General features: G+C 36.5%; 1 protein-coding gene across 5 annotated transcripts in view; it reads left to right on the top strand.

Moving 5' to 3' along the window:
* The window catches only part of NR3C1 (nuclear receptor subfamily 3 group C member 1), a 159,743-nt gene extending 136,554 nt beyond the window's left edge, over nucleotides 1-23,189 (top strand). For all 5 annotated transcript variants that reach the window (XM_034779963.1, XM_034779962.1, XM_034779964.1 and 2 more), the window contains exons 6-9: nucleotides 2,092-2,236; nucleotides 14,740-14,870; nucleotides 17,979-18,136; nucleotides 18,814-23,189. In XM_034779963.1, coding sequence (XP_034635854.1) covers nucleotides 2,092-2,236; nucleotides 14,740-14,870; nucleotides 17,979-18,136; nucleotides 18,814-18,966 — 587 coding nt within the window. In that variant the 3' untranslated portion in view covers nucleotides 18,967-23,189. The remainder of the gene's footprint in view (nucleotides 1-2,091; nucleotides 2,237-14,739; nucleotides 14,871-17,978; nucleotides 18,137-18,813) is intronic.
* Nucleotides 23,190-24,101: the final 912 nt, after the last annotated feature.

Genomic DNA, 24,101 nt, shown 5'->3' with positions numbered 1-24,101 from the left:
GGGAGATTGAAATGTCCCTTATGGCTTGTCTATGCTGGGAAAATAATTTGAAGTAAAGGTGTTAGCATAACAAAACGGCTGGGTGGATGCTATCTGTTCTGGGATAAAAGTGACTTTATTCAAGGATAAACACTTAGCTTTGAAAGCACACTTTTTATTCCGAATTAGTGTGTCCACATGAGGAACTATTCTAGTTAATTTCCCCAGGTAGACAAGCTCTTAATCTTACAGAAGATACTTCTTGAAAGGCCACTCTATTATTTAATAATAATATTATTACTACTAGTAACTGTTCTGATCATAGGCCTTTTTATCTTCCTTTTCTTGATCAATCTATCACTAAAGCTTTTCTTCACAACAGTCTTTCATTTTATTGTTTACTTACTCCGATTTCTTGCACCCCCGCAGAAATCATAGTAGTCCTCCATTAGGGATATCAGTTAGTTGGTGTGGAAATGTTTGATGTCCAGAGGACTATTGCCTCGGGTGGGAAATAAACAAGGCAAGCAGATGGAACTGATAAGGAACAAAGATCATTTTGTTAGCCTTAGTATCGTTAGTTAACAATAAAGAATGATGAAACAAATGTATAGAAAATAAGATGAGCTGTATCCTGAAGTTTTTACCTCAGAGGAATTTTGCCCGAGCAAGGACCTCGGGGTTTGACCCAATAGTTTTGAAATGAGTTCTAAACAGTATTACTAATGTCTTTAAAGTAGCAATATGGAGGGGGGGTTTCCAACCTTCAAAGCTGCCTGCCTTTATTTTGAAGTAGACCAGATTGAGAGGCTATATAATTTGGGCATATTAATTCACCAGATATTATCATTTTAAACATCTTAGGGAAATAGAACTGAAGTGACCTTTTTGGGATGTCAAGTATCTGATGACGTTAAATAAAGTCAACTTGAATCTAAATTTGATAAGGACTCAGTGTGGCAGAAAATCTTGTTAAAAGCAGCCAGGGCTTGACATGAGTTACCACTGTAGATTAAAAGCTGCCTACATTTTAAATCTGCTCAGGGGAGCAATTTTAACATATAATACATTTCTTCATTATTTTTGTTGGTCATGTTCATTCTGTATATTGCTATAATGTTACAGGCAGTTAGTGACGATGAGTAGTGTGGTACATATTCTATCATTTGTGACTACTGTGTAAAATTACTGTTGAATAAGAGACAGTTTAAAATAAAGCTAGTGGACTTCAGTCGAAAGTTACTGTAATATTTGCACAAGACAGTTGAACCAGTGTTGTCCGCTTATGAGGAAATAAATTAACTTAATTAGTCATCATTTGTAGGATATTTTTCATTCATCTTCATTTCCAGTTACATGGAAAAAAAACATTTTCTGAATTTTTAATATTACACTCCTTTCTGATTTCTGTAGTATTTTTCAAGAGATCTCCAAGTGACACACACTCTTCCAGGAGGAAACAATCACCTATATGTACTCAGGAATAATATATAATATTTTTTAAAAGTAAGGTATAAATGTTATCTTTTCCGCTACTTATCCTTTTCAGTAGATTGTGACTATAACCACATTAAGTTGGGTCCTATGGGTGGGTACGGTTTCATTTTCATAGGCAAAAAAAAATTTAAGCTAATGAAGGATTCATTACAGTCGTATGCTAAACAGCTGAATGTAATCTTGGTAACTTTAAAATTATGCTGAAGTTTTGTATATTACTTAGATCAACAGCAAGAATTTGCAGGTAAGAGACACTGTGTTAGTTTTTCTAATCTCCCGTCTTCATCTTCCCTACCACCACAAATGCAATTTGTTCTTTCTCAGCATACAGATGCACTTTTAGTTAGATCAGATTATTTAGCATCTAACAACATAAAATACATAAGTACTTGATTATATCTGTTCATTGCAGTTCGACACACAATTTTGATGTCTTCGAGTCTACATGGACCACCACAACTAAAGAAAATAATATGGAATACATTTTAAAATACTGCTTTGTAATGAATAAATACACTTTATTTGTACTGATTGTTTGTTTGATAGATTTGAAAAGGAGCATTTCCTAAGCATGACTTGTTCACTGCCTATACTATTATATTTTGTTTTTTTCAGGTTTCCGAAATTTACATTTGGATGACCAAATGACCCTTCTGCAGTACTCATGGATGTTCCTGATGGCTTTTGCTCTAGGATGGAGATCATATAAACAGTCAAATGGAAACCTGCTGTGTTTTGCACCAGATCTGATTATTAATGAGTAAGTAGTGTGAGTCATTTTCCCTATATGCCAGAGCTGTATTAAACTCCCTGAAACATTTTTCTGCCATAAAAGTATTTTTATAGAGTAAATCCTACTAATGTATGTCACTAGGTAACAAAGTTGTGCAAAGAATCACTGTACTGACATTTTGCCTGTAAATCAGTTTCCTTTTAGCACATGATATGTATGCTTTTAAATAAGTCAACTGAAGTAATGGCCTTTTAGAACTAGCTGAAAGTTTGTTTCTGTGTGGGTGAGAATGGGTGGGTGGATGGATGGATTCTATTTTGTTGATGCACCTGCATTATTCATTACAATAATTAGTTCTAAAGGTTCAGGAAAAAATGATGCTAACAGGGTATTTCTCTTAAAGTTCTTTGTCGAAAAAAGAAGACTGGCAAATGGTGTAAACTGCTAAACAATAATACTATCGTTGTCACTGACCTGATCAGTTAAATCAGTTGGTGGCATTTATAGTACTCTTGATGTAGTTGCTGGTATATAGTTAAAATGTTTGCTTAATTTGAGCCCATTTAAAAAAAAGAGAATTTTACAAAACACAATTTAAAGAATTTGTGTAGCTAATCATGCTTCTGTGTCACCCTTATTGTACAAGTAGACCCATGGATTGCTGTTTGTAATTCCACAGCTGTTCTGTTTCGAACTCCCTAATAGTAATCTACTGTAAAACTGCAGATTGCAGAAAGTCAGTTTATAGACAAATTCTGTGCCCAGGATAATGCTCTTTTCTAACCAGTTTTACCCATTTTCAGGAAACATTGATTGTTCTTATTGTGCATTTTTTGGAGTAGTTTGCTAGAGCATTTGGACTTTTTTTTCTCTTGCACTTATGGGGCCTTATTCTCTTCTGATTGCTTTTGTGTAAATTGTGAGCAAATCCAGTTAAGACAGTGGAGTTACACTAGCACATAACATTGGTCTAGAAGAGAGTCGGGCCCATAACGTATATAATATAAAGATAACATAAGGCTTTACCTCTAACTTAATTCTAACTTTTTTAGTTTTTGATATTTTGGTGATAAAATGCAGAACAACAATTGGTGTGGTTTTAAAATCAGATTAGGGTGTACATACTAGCTTTATTTCAAAACAAATGTATATGTTCTGTGGGTACATGTTTTCAAAAGACTTTATCTTTGTAACAATTCCTACAAGTTTTCTAGTTCACTGTAGCACCACTCAAACTCAAATAAAATTCAGCTTCTTGGTGTGTCTAAAGATACTTGTTTTTTGCTTTTTCAGTGTTTAGTGTGAATACAGATGAGCTGTCTTGTAAAGTGTGGCACATTGGTTTTAATTTTTTTAAAAGAGGTTAAAAAATCAAGCCATTCACTGAAAGTCCATAATCATGGAAGGGGAAAAAACTAGTTGGGTAGGTCAGTGGGGAAAAAAGGTATAAAACACATTAGTTTCTCAACAAATTAGCATGGCTTCAAGGTAGGCTATTTGGTCAATCAAGTAAATCAGTTTATCTAACATAATATTGATGTATTTTAAATACATATGTATATTAATATTTTCATCTTAATGGTTCTAGAGAGAAGCATAAAGAGATATAAATCACAAAACCAAAACAATTTCCAAAATATACTGTTTGAAGGCTGGGCCAGAAACTATTAGGAAGGCATGATAGTGGTCTGACACACATCCGTTCTGCTCTTTTACATTAGTGAACCCCTTTATCCTAATAAGTTGAGAGTGTTAAAAGTTTCTGTCACTAAAGAATTTAATTAAGTTCTTGCTTGCCTCTGCCACATGAGCTTAATCTTCCCCTGGGTAAGGGGTGATAGGACCATTTCTTAGATATTATGGTGAGGGAATGCCATGTAAATATCTAACAGATGAATAATAACTATGATAAATAGTGTTTGATTAGCACTGTGTGCCTTCAAACACTAATTCTCCCATCCTCTCTTTTTGGGTAAGTAACATAACAGGGGTAGAGCCTTTTTTCTATAGGAAACTTTGTGCATCCAAGTCAAACTGTATTATTGTATTTAGTTTTAAATAAAACATTTTGGGGGTAGGTGCTCTCTACTGAATTGTTGGACTCTTCTGAAGGTAAGATTTTAAATACTTTTTTTAATTTTTTTAACCCTTTCATATGGGTTTGAGTCTTGTTGGATTAGAGAATTTGAGGTGGAGGAGGAGGAGGTTGCTTGTGTTTGATAGAAAAGCTAAAGCAGAAACAGGGAGGCTGATTTAAGAAACTGTGCTGCTGCCCATTCATTTCAGTTATTTAAAACCAATTTATGACAAATGTATATGTGGTATTTCTAACACCATTTGGTTTCTTCTAAACAATGCCAAAATATTCAGAAGTTACAGGACAATTGGTAACTTGCTTGCAAGGCTGATAGGCGCCGTCTTTCTCCTTTAGATGGATCTCAGTGGGACCATCCCCTTTAGCTCACCTTTAAAACCTATTTCTTCTACGGAGTAGAAATTGTCAAAATAGTCTACAGTAGTTCTTGCAGGTAATCTTCCATTGTGGCAGCTCCGGTGATACTAGTATAGGTCTCAGGCATTCTTACCATCATGTTGTCTAAACCTGTCCTAAATTAACTGGAGGCAGGATATGTATTTTGTCCACTAGCCAGGGAGAAAACAAATTACAGAACTCCCAATGCAGCATATTAGCACCTAATTTGATTAAGTCACTTTCTCTGTTGAATTCCCAAATAAGAAAACTATAAGCTTTAGAACCTGATTTCCTGAAGTAGCTAGCACCCCCAACTTCAGTTCAAAGCAAAAATAGCTGCAGGTGCTCATTACTTTTGAAAATTAGGCCCTTATGCACATGGATTTCAGAGGTGACATCACTATGCTAAAATAATGCCCAGGATGAATGTGAAGTCAAGATGAGCCAATCGTATAATAAAAACATCTGATCTTAGCTGTTTAAACTAATGACTCTGAGGATGAACTATCAGGGCACTAATTTATTTGCTAGCTTGCTTTTTCCAGTGTGCACTGTTACTTTTTATAGATTACAGTATGACTGCTTGTTGGTTGCTTTTGAGCATATAAATATTTGTCTTTCAGGACAAGAAAATAACTTAAATCTGCACTATAGCTTTACTTTTATTAGTCATTTCAGCTTCTTTACTGGTTTTGTCGTCTTGTGGGTTTTTACTCTTGTTACAATATATTTTGTGACATTTTAATTAAAAGTCTCTTGACTCGATTGTTTGAAGCAGTCTGTAAATATAACTCTTTGAGGTTGCCAGAACAGTCCAAGATTCAATTTAACCATCCGCAGACTTAAAGTAAATGTGAGGGTTTACTATGAAAAATGTGAAATTGGCTTCTCTTTTATTCATGAACTCAAACATCATCCCCTTTGTGGCATACAAACTATGAAATACTGGTACATTGAGGGTGCTCAAAATGTAGAGCCACTAAACTTTTTTATCATTATCACTATTTTAATGGCAATATTTTGTAAAGGGCTGAAAGTGCCAGTGAAGCTATGAAAGTCAGTGTGGTTTTGCTCATTTATATTTACTCTAATTTCTAAGTTTTGATTTCTAATCCTGGCTTTACAATTGGACTTTGTGCCCATTGCATAAGAAGTTGCGCTGCTTTACACGGTTAAAGGCACCGTGTACTGGGAGTCAGAAAATCTGGATCCTCATCCAGATTGTGCCACACATTTGCTATGTAGCCCTGGACAAAACACTTAGCGCCAGATCCTGCACCATTGAAGTCCATGTGACTTTTGATTTCCCTGTGAGCAGAAGTGGCTTCTTAAACTGTGCTTCAATTTCCCCATATTTAAAATGGGTATAATATCCACCTCACTGGGGTGTTTTGAGACTTGTTTAGTGCAGTTAAAGTACTTTGAGATCCTTGGATAGAAGGCACTGTAGAAGCAGAAAATATGACATTGTTAAAGAATTTCTCTCCAGTCCTGTTTTAGTTTGCTGACAGGAGCCAGTAATCCTTTTATTTTCTATATGATTGGCCATTTGTGTTTCAAATATCTTTTCATGTGCGCATTCCATTTCGTTTTTTGATGTAAATATTTGTCTTGCCCTTTGTAAACTTTTATCATTCCTTTTAGTAATTATGTTGTAAAAGCCTTGGATTTTTGCCCTTCTCACTTTGTTTATATATTAAAATATTTTGAATGTCTTTGTTGAATAGCTGCAACCTTCATGTGGTTGATTATTCTGATACTATTGTTAATGGGATTAACACCATCTAATGTGCACAAAATGCTTTACCTCTGAAAGCTGCTGTTATTTAATATAGTGCTGTAAATATGCATAAAGCCTTACAGACAAGACCGTGAGACTCCAAGGAGCGTACAAGCTGAGTGATAAATTATTAACTATGGTTAATTCTCTGACATAACTAATTTATTTCCATAATTTAGTTACAATCCTGAAATATTGTTTGAATATACAACTTCATTAATTTTGAGTAAAGCACTGAGAGATGAAATTAGCGTGGGGCTAGTGGCATTGTACAGATTGGCACTTTCATTCTAACTTCTTATTTTCAGTGTGTTACATATTCGCCAAAATTACCTTCCTGGCTGAAATTTCTCACATGTTATTTGTCAGTAAATTGTAGGCATTTCTGAGTGAAGCATGGCAACTATCGAATAGTGCACAAAAACAATACACAACTGCTATAAGACAGTAAATGAAGAATGTCATATTCAACTAAGACTACAAGGATAACTGCGGACATTGTAGACAGAATATAATTACCAAAGCTAGAGATTTTGGCTAGCACATCGGGGTAATATCCGTATACCTGCAAAAAATTCCTTGGGATTTTTAAAAAACACAAGTGGCCACAGCCTCTTCTTTACATGTGACCCAAAAGATGACACCAACTGAAGCATAGTATCCCTTAATACCATGCTGGGGCTTTGTTTTCAGTACTTACTCAAAGGGAAGACTACTGTCTATTGAATCACTTTCTGTTGAAGTTAGGGGTGTTTTAAAGGTCTCTTATCCAAGTATGAACCAGACTCAACCATGCTTAACCTGTGTAATAGAATAGAATCACAATCCCAGGCAGATTGATAAGCTTCATTTGTTGGGAGAACCAGGTCTTAACATTTCCAGACATTTTAAATTAATTACCTAATATTTAATCCTTTGAAAATGAAAAGTACTGTTTAGTATTATCAAAACTCTCCATAGTGTAGCATTGGCTTAGCAATTTTTAGTATGCTGTATAGTGGGAGAAATGTATTAATTGTTCTTTGAGAATACTGCTGTTTTAGGGTGTGATTCTGAGAGTTGAAGGCACTCAGCACCTGTGAGGAGGTGTTCAGTACCCAGTGAATCAGGCACTTAATCATTATTAGCTGTGGTAACAGGATCGTGTATCTAGTGTTTGATCTGACTATCTCCTAGCTAAGCAAAATGGATTAGGAGTAGACTATTTCAATGCAGCAACACAGGCATTGGAATTCTGCACCAGAACTCTGACTTCCCATGCAATGTTGCAGAATTCTAACAAGAAAAGAAAAAGATTAGGAAATAGGAGCTGCTTGAGCTTTCCATCTTGAGGCATGCAAATAGCCCACAGCATTTCCATACTCCCATCCTTTTATATTGCACAACATTTCCCATTGGCAACAATAAAAATAATCATCTGTCTTTGGCCTCATATATGTTTAATTTCAGACACGGACAAATTTTGATTCACTAGTTACTTTTCCTACTTGAAATAGAATTGTCTGCCCCCTTCCTTGATCCAGACCATACTAGATGAAATTAATTTCAGTAGATAGTCCTTTTTGTTTTAGCTGAGTATTGCATAACTGAAGATTTGGCAAGATCTTGTGGGGCTGTTTGGACTCACCCACATGGGATGGATTATATCTGTTCAATCATATAAAACTGTGTCAAAAAAGTTCTTGTGATAGATTTTAAGACTCATTACAACAACAAACAACAATTTTTATAGAATATGGTGTGAAATTATGATCTTGAAGCACTTATGCAAGTAATGAAAAGTGTTTTTAATGAATAGTGCTCTTCGCCCAAATATTTTTAGTTACCTTAGAAACAACAGATTTAGCCTCATAGTACCCATCTGCTGCAGGAAAGAGGTAGCCTCTGAGTTCCCTAGTTCCCCACCAAGAAAATAAGGATAAGTGATGTGACCCATGTCAAAAAGGAAGTCTGTTGCTGAGCAAGGAATTTTTGTTGGCTTTTGATTCACATTTCCAACCTCTAAACACTACATCATCCATGTACATATTTCTTGAATTTTATAGTTGTTGCAACACTTTTAATCAGAGACTGCGTAGAGGAGGGATCCTATTTAAATGTATGTTCCCCAGGGCAGAGGGACTGTCTTTATGCAGTGTAAAAATACTTCATAATGTTTTAAAGGTATCTGCACAGTTGCAGTTTTCAGCTAGAAATATCTGATATGAGAGTAATTTTTAAATTTATTTTACTGCAGTTAAGCTGAGAAATCTGAAATCCGTATTAACATACTTTCTCCCTGGAGCTCAGTTTGCACTCAGACAACATTTAAAAGTAGTATGTTTATTGGCAGTGCAAGCTGTTAACAATCACACTATTTAAATAATTTGAAGTTATTGATTAGGACATCATCAGATCACATCTTTCTTACAGCAACATGATAGAGCTGATCTTAAACTACTTCCTGTATAAAGTCAATACCAAAATTTGCTGCAACAGTAAAGCACAGGAAAAGTTACTAAGCTGAACTGGCTTCAGAGAATTTATCAGTATTTGATATTACTCCTAGCATATTATCAAGTGTGTGATTTTTGGGCATATCAAAAATTGCGAAATAATACCTAATATAAAGAAAAAAAACACAACAGGATTTGTTTAGCTGCCTTTTAGCTATACACATGCAGACTGGTACATTTTATATTTTTATATATTTTGTGCTTATTATCTAATCAATTTCTGTGTTTTAAAGGCTCATCAATAGCATGGTGCCTGAAGGAGAGAAACTATCTGCTAATGCTATTCCAAAAATAAGGGATTTAAATATATGTAAACCATGCAGAATGTTTTGAAAACGGTTCTTTATATATCAGCTACTCATACGTTGCCCCCCATCTCAATAATATCTGAGCTTCTTTAGTGTATTTATTTACACAACACCCTGTGAGTATTATTTACATTTTACAGATGGGTACTGAGGCACAGAGAGATTAAGAGGCAGATTTTTAAAAGTATCTAGCCACCTACTGGGATTTTCAAAAGCATCTAGAGTCCTAGCTCCTGTTGAAATCAAAATTTCTATAACACCCCTCCTTCCCCAAAAAAGCACTGGGAAGAGTGTACAAAATCAAATATTAAATTTTTTTCCCATGTGGGAACTATATTCTGTGGTGGATTAATATTTTGATGCTTAACAAATGCATCACATTACATCTTGAAATGTAAAATAGAACACATCCGAAGTGTGTGTATTGGCTTACAAATGTACCATCATGGCATGTGCTTATATGACCCATTTTAAAAGCTGGGGTGGAGCTTGGCAGCCCACCATATCCTAAGCTCCAGGACATGTTTTAGTATTTTGGGACTGTAAAAGTGTGAAATTTTATAGTGCTTGTATCATTACTGCCAAAAATTGCCATGCAATACGCACTTTATATCAGAGCCTACATCAGCATATTTCAACTATTGTCTTCAACACAAGACCTCCCAATTGTACGTGAATCATATTATGCAACAGCAAATCACATGCATTTGTGGCCATGAAGCAGTATAAGGCATGTAATGACTGCATGGCCTTATAAAAAGGTTTCTATAAATCACGTTTTGAACCTCCTATTCTCATTTGCCTACTCACCACTTCAGCAGCATTCTGTTCTTAACTTTGAGGTCTGCTCCTCTGTTTCATTTTCTCCATAGTGTTATATACCCTATAAAGTATTATTTAAGTGGAAAGAAAATAAAACTTAAGTATTTTGGCTTTTTGAAAAATGTTTTTAAAAGGCAAGTTTTCTTATTCCAAGAACAATTTCTTTAAAAAATATTTGTTAGTACGTCAGACTGTTGAATCAGTATAGCCTGTTGTTCAGTGTCAGCACCTTGTTTACTGATTTTATTCTTTCATAGATTTAATAGAGCTCAGTGACTCATATTGAATGTTGAAAATCACATGCCTTTAACTCCCTCTTGTGTCCCACGCAAACCTCATGTGCCCTTTAACTGTAAATTACATAGATTTTTAACTACCGTTGTATATTCTGTGTAAAGTTTACTCCAAAATCCTATATATTTTTATTAAGATCAGTTCAAAGAAGGCAGTCTTTAAAACAGAACATTATAATCTAAGTAACGACATAATCTGTCTAATAAAAGCATATGTACTTTTTCTGTACATGGGAGATATGGCATCCAGATTCAGTATGGCTGGTTTGTTATTTTTTTTTACTGGCATTGTAAAATACAGTAGGCATATAGGATAGCGCACTTTGAATAAGAGTTTACGCAGTGAGAGCTGGGATTTCCTAGTGGCACTGTATGTCTGTTATTAGCACTAACTCAACAGTTCTGGACCTGCAAGCATTAGTATCCAGTTCTTGCTTTTGGAGACTAGCCCATTATTTTATGTTTGAAACACACAGTGTACCTCTTTACTATACCAATGGCATGAGATTGGCAGATGACTAAACACTGAGGTAGTTGATTGTTAAATAACTCTCCAGTTTGTTTCCTTGCAGTGTAGCTGATCAAAAGAATGAGACATAATTGATTCATAAGAAACAATAAAGTGACCTAACTCATATCAGTTTTAAAATCACTATCAAAACAAGAACCCCACTAGAGGAATAATAAGTAATGCAGTCATCTAGTTAATGCTCCACTTATAAGAACAGGCAGTAATTACATACCGGAAAGGAAAACCACTGTTTAATTACACTATAATTGCAATGCAACTACTCTGTAGTTACCAGTCACCTGGATAAGCACTATCTGTATTACCATATTGCTATTCTGAAACTAAGGGTATGTCGGTATATGTCCACTCAGACCGCTGCATTTACTGTGTGTCCTACGTAATAATAAATCCTTCGCACTTTGAGTATGTGTTGCTTTTCATGCACTGTCCAAAGACTAGGCCACGTTAGGTACCATCATTAAGTATTATACCCATTTTATATGTGGATAAACCAATTCACAAAGCCGTTAAATTACTTTCTTGCTGTGTGGCCATACATAAGGGATAGTAGTGGAAAAGAACCCATGAGCCCTGCCTCTTGGTTGGTTCCCTGCTCCATCATTTGTACATAATCCTTTTGTCCCTTTCCTTCCTCCCTGTGCATCACTGTGGCAGCTGAGATCATCTGATGCTCTCCTGCCAGGGGATCTCAGAGTGGAATGTCTGGGATCTGCTCCCAGACTGTTTCCTAGCATTGAGAACCATCCACTGAATTAGCTTTCCCCTTGTTCTGACACAGCCTGTCTGTTGCCCTTCAGGACACAGTGCAAAGCTCATCTGTTTACTTAGCCTTGTCTGAAGGAAGGTAGGGTGTGTTTATACTCTGTTCTTTTTGTAGAGAGTGCATTTTATGTAGCTTTGGTAATATTAACATTTGTGTTTGGCTTTGTACAGGCACCCAGATATTTACTGATGGGTGTATCTATAATAGATACAAATAAATAACAGACTGGCCTGTTTCATAATATTTATTTTAACCTTCTGCCCAGAAATGGAAATATTTTATAAGAGGAAAATTGCTGAGCCTTGTCACAAAATGTGTTACAATTACTCAGTTTAAAATGTTTGATACCCAAAGGAAACAGCAGAAAATTAGCAGACTTAGTTTAGATTTATGTCAAGATCCCAGAGAAAAGGTAGGTCTCTTAATGTTTATTCCCAGCCCTATATGACCCGATACCTTGTAAGATTACTGTGTATTCTTTCAGCTGCTGTTTGATGGTTAAACTCTGGCATTAGGCTTTAGTTTCTAGGGATAGATACAGGAAAATGACACAAATAGTATTCTTAATATAGTTCAAAAAATGGTACTGCAACATGCATTTGTAAATAGGGTTTTCCAGAATTTTATTCAGATTTGTTTATAATAGTCTTTAAATGGTCCATGTTTCTTGCTGTGCAGTCACCAATTTCTTAAACTGCCCATCTCAGTTCATATTCTTTCTGTATTTTTTTATTGTGTCCTTGTGGAAGAAGCATATGCCTTCTAGTTTTCAATTCTTTTTTTTTTTTTTAATGATAATTCCTGGGCTGAACATTTTTGTGAGTGTATAATGCATATTTCTCTTGCATGGGGTAGTGGAAGGAGACCTGAAAAATGATTCCAGCTTTGAAAAAAATTGGGAAAATTTCATACACAAGTCCTAGTTTTACTTCTGGGGGAATTCTGCGCCAAAAATTAAAAATTCTGCATACAATATTTTAAAGTCTGCAAAATTCTGCATATTTTATTTGTCAAAATAACACAATACAATCACTCCAAAATACCTGTCAGCAAGTATTTCTGTTACAATACAGATAACAAAAAACATTCTGGAAATGTTTTTTGAAAAATAGATTCCTTACTAAAGGCATATTACTACAGAACTTCAAGTAATAATTCATTTAAACTATAATGCAGAAACTTATTTCCTGCATCCTCAGAAGCAGTGCAAAAGCTTGGGGGAGACAGGGGTAACAGAGGGAGAGGAAAGTAATTGCTGGGAAGGAGCCTGTGAGTGAACCTGGAGAGTTGTTGGGTATGGGTGGGAGAAATATAGAACAGGTTTTTTGTGGGGGATTGTTAGGGAGATGAGGAGCCTCCTGCATGCAGACCCTGGCTGACCCTTAGTCTCTCCCATTCAGCCAGGTACAAATGCCCCTGTACCCATGTGGTCCTGCACCCCCACTCAGACAGGCATAGCTGCCCATGTCTCCATGGGTCCCTGCACCTCTGTCCCTATATGGCCTGCACCCTTACTTCCATTCAGCCCCGGCTCGATTTTCTCACCCCACTAGCTTCTGTGCCCCCGCCCCAGTCTGTCCCCCCTCCTAGCTCTTCTGAACCCCAGTCAGTCCATGCCTCCTCACCTGGCCCTCTCTGTGGCTGGCTGCTCTGGGCTCTGCCCTCTCTTTTGGTTTTCAGTGGGCAAAAAGGGTAATTGCAGTGTGACACCTCTCGTGGCTTTCTTTTGCCTCCCTGTCAGAATCAGTTATTGTGCAGGAGGGGAATCTGTGAGAGGACATTAATTCTACTTTTGCGCATGGCACAGAATTCCCTCAGGAATAAGGTTATATTATATTGGGATTTGAAGCTCTTGGATTATAAATTGAAAAGTAATAGCGTAAGATCTGTGTTAAGGAAGACTACATTTAATGTTTTAAAAAAAAACCTGCTAACACCTCAATGAAAAATTAGAAAATCACCCTATTTGAAACAATTCACCTTGTGTACTATCATTTTTCTGTTTATCTTCTCCCACCCTTTTTTTTCCCACCAACAATTTGCGTGAATGCAGCCTCTATGCCTCTCCCTCCCGCCCACTTTCAGAGTTGATGTGATCCTGTTTCTTGTTCTTGTTCCCCTCCTGAAGTTGTAATCCTGTGAGATCCATATTCACAGCAATGAATTGTAATTGCCAGGTGGGAAACTAAACAACAGGATTGTTAAGAAGGAGATTTCCCATCCTGATGCAGATTTCATTAGACATAAAGAATGAGTGAGAAGATAAATGCATAAACATAGTATGTCAGCCAAACTGATTCCAGCATGGTGCTTTTCATCTTCACTTTCTAAACCATGTTTAGAAACCTGATTATAACTGTATGTATTAAAAATTGTCTGCTAGATTTGGCACCTCTTTGAGAACATCACAGAATGCAAAACTAGTAATAAAGTAGCTTTGAAGGCTAAACTATAACTGGGAAGGTTGTTCTAAAAAGCCTTAATGGTGTCATTAGTGGTGAACAGATTGGTAGTTTGGCCTGGGAGCCTAAAGGAGCAAGATGCCGAATTAAATTCATTAGGATATGGACACCTCACTCCCTTGAACCCATTTGAAAATCCCAGTTTAGTGTGTCATTTCATTTCACTGTAGCCAATGGATCACCACTGTTAAATGTGTAGGACTGCCAGTCTTGGGAAGAGAAACCTGTCGCAAAGCTACTGAATCTGAAAATCTGTGGTGAAATCTCAAAAGTTGTTTTTTGGCAACCAGTAGGACTGCTAGGTTACCGAATGCATGGCCTGGCTTAAATAAGCTTCTGTTGTGAAACTGGGTTTGTCTTTCGGCATACAAAGTGGGATTTTAATACTTTATTCCCCCTTCACTTTCAGGCCATTCTCTAGATCCAGTTAGCAGAACAGTAGTCCTAAACGAATTCACCAGTTGTTGAAAGTGAAGATTCTTCTGTTGAAACTTTAGTGCATACAATAGGAATCTTTTTTTTTTTTTTTCTTTTTTACACCTAGGATGAAGATATGGAGAGCTAGACATTTTACTTAATTGATTTTTGTGGTTATTTTTCAGGCAGAGAATGAATTTGCCCTGTATGTATGACCAATGCAAACATATGCTTATGGTTGCCAATGAGCTATCACGGCTTCAAGTGTCATATGAAGAATATCTCTGCATGAAAACCTTGCTGCTTCTCTCTACAAGTAAGTGGCCAGTTACAAAATCTGTGTGAAGAATGAATCTTACAAATATCATGAGATTGTACGTGTGTATTAGGTTGATGGTATGGCAAGTATCTGGCACAGAGTTAAAGCTCAAAGTCTGAGTTTCTTACTGAGCACTATGCAAAAATGTTACTCTTCCAACATGACTGCATGGTGCTATTGAAGGAAACTGCTTGTGATTATTGTAACTGGATATATTATTAAATTGAACCTATTCAATGGTAAGATATTGTAGCCTATATGTTCAAACTGTTGTCCGTCCAGCATGCAAGTTTGTTCCAAGATCACAAAGCAAGAATCTTCAGTGTGCAAAATTCCAAGCTATTCCATGAGTAGTTTCCCTCAGCGTCCTGACATAGGACCCCAGTGCAGCCTTTGTCTTCCAAGCCCAAAAACTGGGACAAAGGTTCTTTTGAAAAGAAGCATCCACACTTCTACGTGTATTGTGGGGCCTTTGAAACTGAAGTTATGAGACAGCCATCTGACAGCTCTCTTTAAACTCCTTGAATGTTTTGGATATACAGCACAAATCTTTGGGGATGTACACCAAGTCATTTCTTAATTCTCTAGACACTATCCTATAGGTGATGCATATGCTGCTATTCTATGCAAAATAAAGAATCTGCTTCAAACCCCAGGTAAACGGCAAATTTTCAAAAGCACACAAGTCTCATTGATTTTTCACTTTTCAAAATGAGTCTTAGGGTAACATTGTCAAAAGAACTTTTGCTTGAGAATTTTTGGCCTCTGAGAACTTTTTCAAGTCAGAATCATCATTCAAGATTGGGAGAAGGCAACAGTACTATCTCTTATCCCATGTGCAATAACCCACAAAGCAACATTCTTTCAAACTGAAACAAAGATCTCACTTGCTGCAGGTGAATATGTGCTAGAGGGTAATTTGGGCTCATGTTTTTTGTTTTATTTACGTATGACATTGATGGTAAGTTATCCACATTTCATAAACTTTACAACTTTGACTGCAGATTTGTATGCTCGTGTGTAAGGGACAGAGATGATGCCTTCATATGTGGCTGTGCAGCACCTTATAGAATGGGGCTCATATGTTATTGGGGTTCATGGATGCTACTATAATATGTTTTAAATAGTAATTCATATAACTGCATGTTTCCTCTGTATAATAAAACACAAAAAAACTGTTAAAAGAATCGTAAGGTTGCAAAGCACTCAAAAGCTAGGAGATGACAGTATTAAAGTGCACTGTGCAACCATAATATGGCTCCCTTGTGCTTATGCATTACAATAGTCTTTCATTTTCCTTCAGGACTCTTACCTCATTCAGTGCACAGAATAGTACAGCACTCACTCAACGTGCTACTATTTCAATGTTTTGTTGTTCTCTTTGTTCTTTGTGTGGCCCTATGCCTTATTTCCTCCACACTATTCAAACCTTGCTCTGCAGACAGAATTATTAACTTCTTCATGGCCTTTTCTCTGGCACTCATGACTACAGTATCTTAGTGTTTCACAAAGAATAATGAATTTATTTTTCTCAGAACACTCGTGAGATGAGGGGCGCATTAGCCCCAATTTACAGATGTGGTACAGAGAGGATTAAGGTCAAAAGTATCCACTTTGAGACTCCTATGGCCTGATGTTTAGAGCTTGTAACATAGCACTTTGTATGTTCAAGACACAGCTCCCATTGACTTCAATTGCAAATGATAAGCACTTCTGTAAATCAGACCACAGAGTTTCAAGTCAGGTACCCAGAAATGATCACCAATTAGTGACCACCGGTGAAGATTGGTTTAAGTGACTTGCCTAGCATCACATTGAGATTCTATGACAGAAGGAGGGATAGAATCCAATTCCCCAGGGCAGCATTTGGCTACCTTTACTGTGAGACCATCCTTTCTCTTCCTGCAGTTCCTGTCTCATTCATTTTACATCTTCCAACTTCTGCAAACACATGAGGCAGGGGCCCTACAGTCAACAATTTTCTTCACTACACAGCCGTGATTCATCCATGGAGTGGGTCCACACTACACTGAATGAGGGAATGTTTGTGTGGAAAAAATAGTATGTGTTCATATAATTAAAGACTGTATAGTGATGCATTTCCGCAAGCAGGCAAAATTAAGCTTCCACAGACAACCTTACCTCTAGCATTTCCTAACTTTTGAGTGCTTGACTTTGTAGTCTTAATAAATCTCTTTTACCAGTGGAGGCGGGGCAGGGGGGTGTAAAATTTCTTAGGTTTTTAAAAAATAAACTGGAAAAACCATATTCCATCATATGGCATCATATTGACATACATGGGTCATCAGCAGGTTGGGACATTTAGATTCACTATGCAGATATCTGCAACATGAACTTATGGAGTAACTGATAGCAGTAGTAGGTTGTCATCCTCTGTGTGGGCCATTGCTAGAGGGGGATGAGATATTTTGTAAGAGTGTTTCAAAGATGTCCGCCCTCCTTGTCCCAGGCTCTGCCCAGCCAGTCCCAGTTCTCGTGTCACAAACACACTACCTCCCTGTCTGATCTGTCTCCTCTCCAACCCCCACCGCCTTTCCCGTGCCCCACTGGATACCAACCCCAAACTCTCCATACTGGCTCCTGTACCCCCCTTCACATCTACCATTCCTTCCCCAGGCTCTTCTGCCTCTTCTTCCCTCCCTCCCATTTCCAGTCTCATTGCCCTGTCTGCCCCAGTCTTCCCTCCACCAGCTCCTTAATTCACTCCCAGGCTCTTTCTCCCTAATCTACTCTCCACCTCCCATCCAGTTCTTATCTCCTCTGCATTCTAATTGAGCAGCTGCCTCATCCAGGCTGTCTGAGCCCACCAGGGGAAGAAGCTTTCAGAGCACAGAAGAGAGAGGCTCCCTACCCTCAGTTTAGGTGCCCAGATCTGTACCTCAAATGGCCCAGAGATGTCAGGAAGTGCAATTGCAGGACAAGTCCTGCTTAGGCCCAGATACATATTAAAATATAAGTCCCAGATTGTATTCCCCTTTGCCATTTTGTCATGGAATTAATGTGAAAAGAGCACTTTTATAACCACATGTATAGTAGAACCAGCTGAGATCTGTATCATCTCAAAGGTTAATTTCAATATTTCAGTTCCCAAGGAGGGCCTGAAGAGTCAGGCTCTGTTTGATGAGATTCGTATGACATACATCAAAGAGCTGGGGAAAGCCATAGTGAAGAGAGAGGGGAACTCGAGCCAGAACTGGCAGAGATTTTATCAACTGACTAAACTTTTGGACTCCATGCATGATGTAAGTTTTTTAAATGTGCACTGTATATGTTCTGTTTAGATAAGAAAGGTACTGTGCCCTTAGAACCTGAACTTATCAGACCACGTAGAATGGTTAAGATAAAATATTTTGTTCTCTGAAGTTTTTGTAATGAGTACATGTTAAAGGGACACGGTCAGCTTAAAAAAAAAAAATCAGAAGTGTATTTTTTTGTCTTTTTATATGCAACACCTAAGAAGATTAATAGGAAATTATTAGAGAATTTTGTTGTTTTTTAGTTTATTTACTTTTTGCACTTCACAGAATTTTGACAGACAGTCTCAGGGGCAAGTGCAGAATAGTACTTGAAACTACTTTTAACTTCTGTTTTGAAACTGACTAGATTTAAAGTTGATTGGGTCTCTTTTAAAATAGAGTAACAAAAATCTTTTAAAATCTATTATAGATAGTGTTTTTATCCTATCATTTTATGTATGTCATTACAGAATGACACAGTAGTCAATATAACATTACAGCCTTTAAATATGAATGTTTTAGCTAAGTTTTCAAATATTTTGTGTTTATCCCCATTTTAGAGTGGTATATACAAGGCCCCCATTATAGGAAAATATGAATAACAATGAAGAAATACAGTACCAAAGCAGTGTTTTTTCTTTCTGCATTGGTGTGAGACTAAATCTTCTCTTTATCCATTATAGGTGGTTGAAAATCTTCTAAGCTTTTGCTTCCAAACATTTTTGGATAAATCCATGAGCATTGAGTTCCCAGAGATGTTGGCAGAAATCATCAGCAATCAGATACCAAAATATTCAAATGGAAATATCAAGAAACTCTTATTTCATCAAAAGTGACTGCCTTAATACAAAAAGATTGCCTTAAGAAAAAGTCAAACTATAGCTTTTTTTGTACAAACGATCAGACTTGTTAATTTTGTCTTGCAACGGTGTTTCTTTTGTAATTATGCACTACATGTGGTTTACAGAGGGCCAAGACTTAAGCTACAGAAGCAGCAGATTGCTCACATTGGAAGATTAGAATGGGGAGGGAGAGGAAAGGAAAGGTAAATAACCCTTATGTGTTAGGAATTGGATTTCTCCCCCTAGTGCAACATCCACGGCTGCTCCAAAACTACTGGTGTCAAGATCTGAGGCTGACTTATGAGCATTCTGCTAGCAATTTCTGCAGTTGGCTGGATAACATTTTCTGGGGGAGGGGGTTTCCCAGTAAAATGGTTTGGGTTTTTTGTATAGTTAAGGTAGCATTTTGATTTATGCATGTAACCTGAAGAAAGTTTACAAGTGTATATCAGAAAAGGGAAGTTGTGCCTTTTATAGCTATTACTGTCTGGTTTTAGCAATTTCCTTTAACTTTATATACCGTGAACTAGGCTTGCTCATTTTTTCTTACATAATTTTTTGTAATACTTCAAGATGCCTATTGTACAACTATTTTTTAAGGTGGGGCAGCTTGTAGCTTTCCTAAATGACCTCTAGCCATTAATCCTTGAGCATATTCATGTGAAAATGGGTTGGCTTTTCTAACCTGATGCTTTAATTGTGAAGATGACCATAAAAATTTGGCTTGGTTTTTTTTGTGTTTGTTTTTTTTTTTTTTTAGGGTGGAGGGGAGAGTATGCTCGAATCTAACCCAACTAGACATGAATGAAACACACACTTATGGTATATGTGAAAATGTGTTGGGTATATAGATCATAGAAAATTAGCCCAGTCCTAATTGGATGTAAATGAGCAGGTTATTTTATACAAAAAACAAAGCTGATTTTTGCATATAATACAACAGCCATATGTGCAGTAGTCTTGGGCTGCATCGATGTCATGGTCAGTCCTGACTGCCCATCAGGAAACTTTCACAAAAATATGTATAGCTTAAAAAAAAGAGCTGTGTGTGAAGAAATTCACATTTTCCATACACATAAATGTCTCATCATACAAGTTGATATGGAAAAAATATTATTGGCTTATGAGACAGACTTGTAATTATGCCTAGAATTTTTTTAATATTGTGTTGGTTCTTGAAGGGTTTTCTTCAATTAGACCTTTACCTTTAAGCAGACAGTGAAACAGACCAATTATACTGACACATTGTAACTTGCTGGGTATACAATCCTCAGACCTGAGTGTGGTTAGTCACCCATTTTCACACTTTCATCTGTCACTGATTGGTTCATCTTCTTTTCCTGGAGAGCAGGAAGGTTCTGCTACTGATTTTGTAGTTTAGAATTATACGTCAGACTTCTGTCTTTGTAAGGCTGCATCCCGTCATGTCAAATTACTAGTGTGCCATAAAATTACCATATGTATTGTGAACTACTTTCTTGTCACCATTGATGATGTTTTAAATAGTTTAGAAGCTGTAGTAGCCCTTTCTATGTGCACCTTAACAACTTTCTGTATAAGCATAATTTAAATACTTACTAAGCCACCCTGAAATTAGATTTTTATTCAAAGTGGCCCAATTATTTGTGTAATAGAAAATGGAGGGGGGGGATCTAATTGATAAAATATGAAATCTCTAATATATTTTTATATTTAGTTATAGTTTCAAATATATGTAATTGGTATATTCACTAATCTAAGCAAAGAAGGGAAGGGCTACTGCAGCTTTAAAAGCAATTTATTGAATGATTGTTAAATAGGTTGTATAGTGTATAATAAGTGATTTTTAGATGACAGATTGCTTTATCATGACACATGATTATAGTTTTTGTAGGGGTCACAAATATGCTGAATGGTAACCCATACGAATTGTGGTTTTTCTGGAAGTATTAATGCTGGCAGCATAGGTGTTAAGTATCCAAAGAGGTACTTCTTTTTTTTTTAAGGAAGAAACTCATGCTGAGTGGGTTATTCCTAGGGCTGAAATGTACGTTCATTAGATCACTGTATAGAACCACAGCTTGGAACTTGGAACCCACGGTTGGTTACCCTTCACATTCCAATAGTAAATCTTCAGACTTTGTAGGTTTACTTGACCTCTACTGCAAAAAAAAAATGTAAACAGAAAAGATGTATGAACTTATGGGGTTAATTTCATATACAGCCTCACATGGCATGAGCAAAAACAGTTTGAAAAAATTGGCAATAATATGCATACAGGTACCAGCATTATGTAAATATAGAGCATAGGGTGTTCACAATACACTAATACATTTCTATTATTCAGCAAAAGTTTGTTTCCAAGTGAAATAGGGAACTGCATTTTTGTCGTTTCTTACATCTTTTTTGAATGTTATACCTATTAAAAAGATGTATTCAGTACTTGTGAGTAAAATATCACATTTAATTTTAAAAAATCATTCTGTTCTCTCTGAATGATCTCTAAAGAATATGTACATTTTGTAACAGTTAAGCTAAACCTCAAAAAGTATTTTAACTATCATTGGCAACCCAACTGGATGAAAATATTTATGCTGTTTGAGGCACAGTTAGGAGATTCATAGTGTTTGCTTTAAAAAAGGCTCTTTAATTAAAAGGATGAGCTTGAAAACTGTTCTTATTTTAGAGAATGATCTAAAACTTAATCTGAGACACTCCGATGCATTAATCTCTCATTTTAGTCCCCGATACCTCAATTCGAGCTCTCAAGAAATTTCATAGTGTGTGTGGACAAAGGTATGTGCTGTTATTTGTTTGTCAATAGAAAAGTAACTGAAATGTACATGAACAAAATAGTATTACCTTGTGAGAATAAGTACTTCAGAGGAAAGAGGCTCTAACCCCTTTGATCTGTGTGCCCATATATTCATTCTTGAGTTATGGATTCAAAGAAAAGAGGAAACTGTGATGTCGGAAGAGAGAATTCATTCTGTATGTGCTGTTAAAGTCTTAAATCCACACCATTTTAAATATGTAATCATTTAGCAATCAGTGAAATGTTACGTGTTCCCTGCACGATTAGTCTTTTAGCACTGGGAAAAACCTACACTTTAGCTAAAGCAGAGAGAATCCTGATTTCTGTCTCTTCAGTGCCTTATCACATAATGCATACATCTGATAAAGGGACATTTGGACAGCCCTAAAGATACATGCTGTATGTTATAATTGCACATGGAAACTGAAAGGAATGGCCTTACATAGGATAAGCCAGGGCATGGGATGGAGAGAGGAGGAACTTTTAATCTTGTACAGTGTTTTTGTAAAACAAAATTCTACTTAGAGTCTACTTTGCAACTGGTAAGAGAGGAAGAATGTATGGGACTAAGTGCCAACCTAGCTTAAATAATAGCCTCTCTAGTCTCACAAAAATGAAGTGTTGAGAATGGGTGAGGAGGAGGAGAAAGTGCCTGGAGCAGTGAGGAGCAGTAGCCCAAATCCTGTTTCCCCTTAGCCACACTTCAGTGGAACTGTTTGTGTGAGCTAGGACTGCAGGAGCCAACCCAATGAGAGAATGTTTAAAGGGATTGTATTCTATACTAGTTGAGTGGTTAAAAGCGCCACTATTTGTCAAGTCCAAAGCCAGTTATTGATGCATCATTGATGTCACATAGGAACAAATTTTTCAGGATAGGAATAGAGCCTCTTTACAACAGTTTTTTTAAAAAAATAAATGCTTGGAGGGTTTTACTTCTGATAAAAGGCTGTATGTATGAAAATATACCCCAACCCTAAACTAATTTGCTTAACTGCATAGATTCAACAGTGTGTCATTATTCTATTTTGTATATTAAACAAAAGATATATAATGGGGACAGAGCCTATATTATACTGGTGTATGGCATATTAAAAAGCTTTTTTCATTATTTTTTATCACAGTAATTTTAAACAGTGTAAAAATTAAAACCAGTGACTCCTGTTTAAAAATAAAAGTTGTAGTTTTTTATTCATGCTGAATAATTCTGTAGTAACAATTCTGTAGTTTTCACCTACTCAGTGAAATGTTGGACTGTAATATCTTGTGTGGAACTGTTGAACATTTATTTTTCATTTAAATTTGCTGTTCTGGTAATACAAAACCATACATCTGTACAGAAGTTGCAGTAAATGTGAGCCATTTACAGCAATGCCAAATAATGGACAGAAATCACATAATAAAATTCTGCTTTTTTCATTAAATAGCTCCAAAATGCTTTGGTAGAGTTTTTGTTGTGTACCTGACAAAGATTGAACCCAGTTAAATCAATCAGTTTATTTTATTCTTCTCCAATCACCACATACACAGGAATTAACATCTTACTGGTCTAAAGCCAGTCTCTTCTGTAGTTAAGTTATGGAGTGCAAGAATTTCTGACGGCTAAACTCAAATTAACTGAAATGTGCAGATTTAACAGCCCTTTCAGTAAAACTAAATTAAAGTAAGAAAAACATTAGAATTAAAATCGATACCGGAAAAACAAATTGATTTAGAAATAGAGTGCCTGCTAGAATTACAATTTTTCTGAAGAATTTGAAGTTGTAAATGATGGAAAGAAAAGGTCCTTGCTGTGGGGCTGTGTGGGAAGCTGAAAGGGTTAATGCAAGGAGGAAAATCAAAACAGTAGCCACTGGACACTTCTTTTCTGCATCTGTAAGATGCATCTAGAAAGCATTGTGAATAAATGTCTTCAACAAAGCATTGTTTACAGTATAAATCCGTTTAGGCATAGTTCCAACATAGTTTGAATAGTCTGTGTTTGCACAGCAGTAATAAAAGAGGGAGCAGCAAAAACTTGAGAGATAAGTCTGCAGTAATTATACCATTACAACAGTAATGACCAAACCATTTTCACATGTGGTCTGTACTGTGATAACAGGGTAAAGTCCTAGACTGCAGCCTATCCCATGGCTGTTAGTCTCTGAGACGTGCTGACCACTATCTACCCATGCTTGATTGTCCATGATAGTTCCCATCAAATCCTGCCCTTTAAGATGAAATGTGACACTGTTTCTGCATTGTGCTGAGTGTCTGGATCTGCTGCTGTTTAACACATCTGCAGCCACAAGAGAAAACTAAAATAAAAGTGCAATTGCATTGTCTAGGGCTGCAGTTG

This window comes from Trachemys scripta, chromosome 8 (genome assembly GCF_013100865.1).
Source record: "Trachemys scripta elegans isolate TJP31775 chromosome 8, CAS_Tse_1.0, whole genome shotgun sequence".
Classification (NCBI taxonomy): domain Eukaryota; kingdom Metazoa; phylum Chordata; order Testudines; family Emydidae; genus Trachemys; species Trachemys scripta.
The sequence above is the reverse complement of the archived record's forward strand: the minus strand, read 5'-3'. Positions and strand labels throughout refer to the sequence as shown.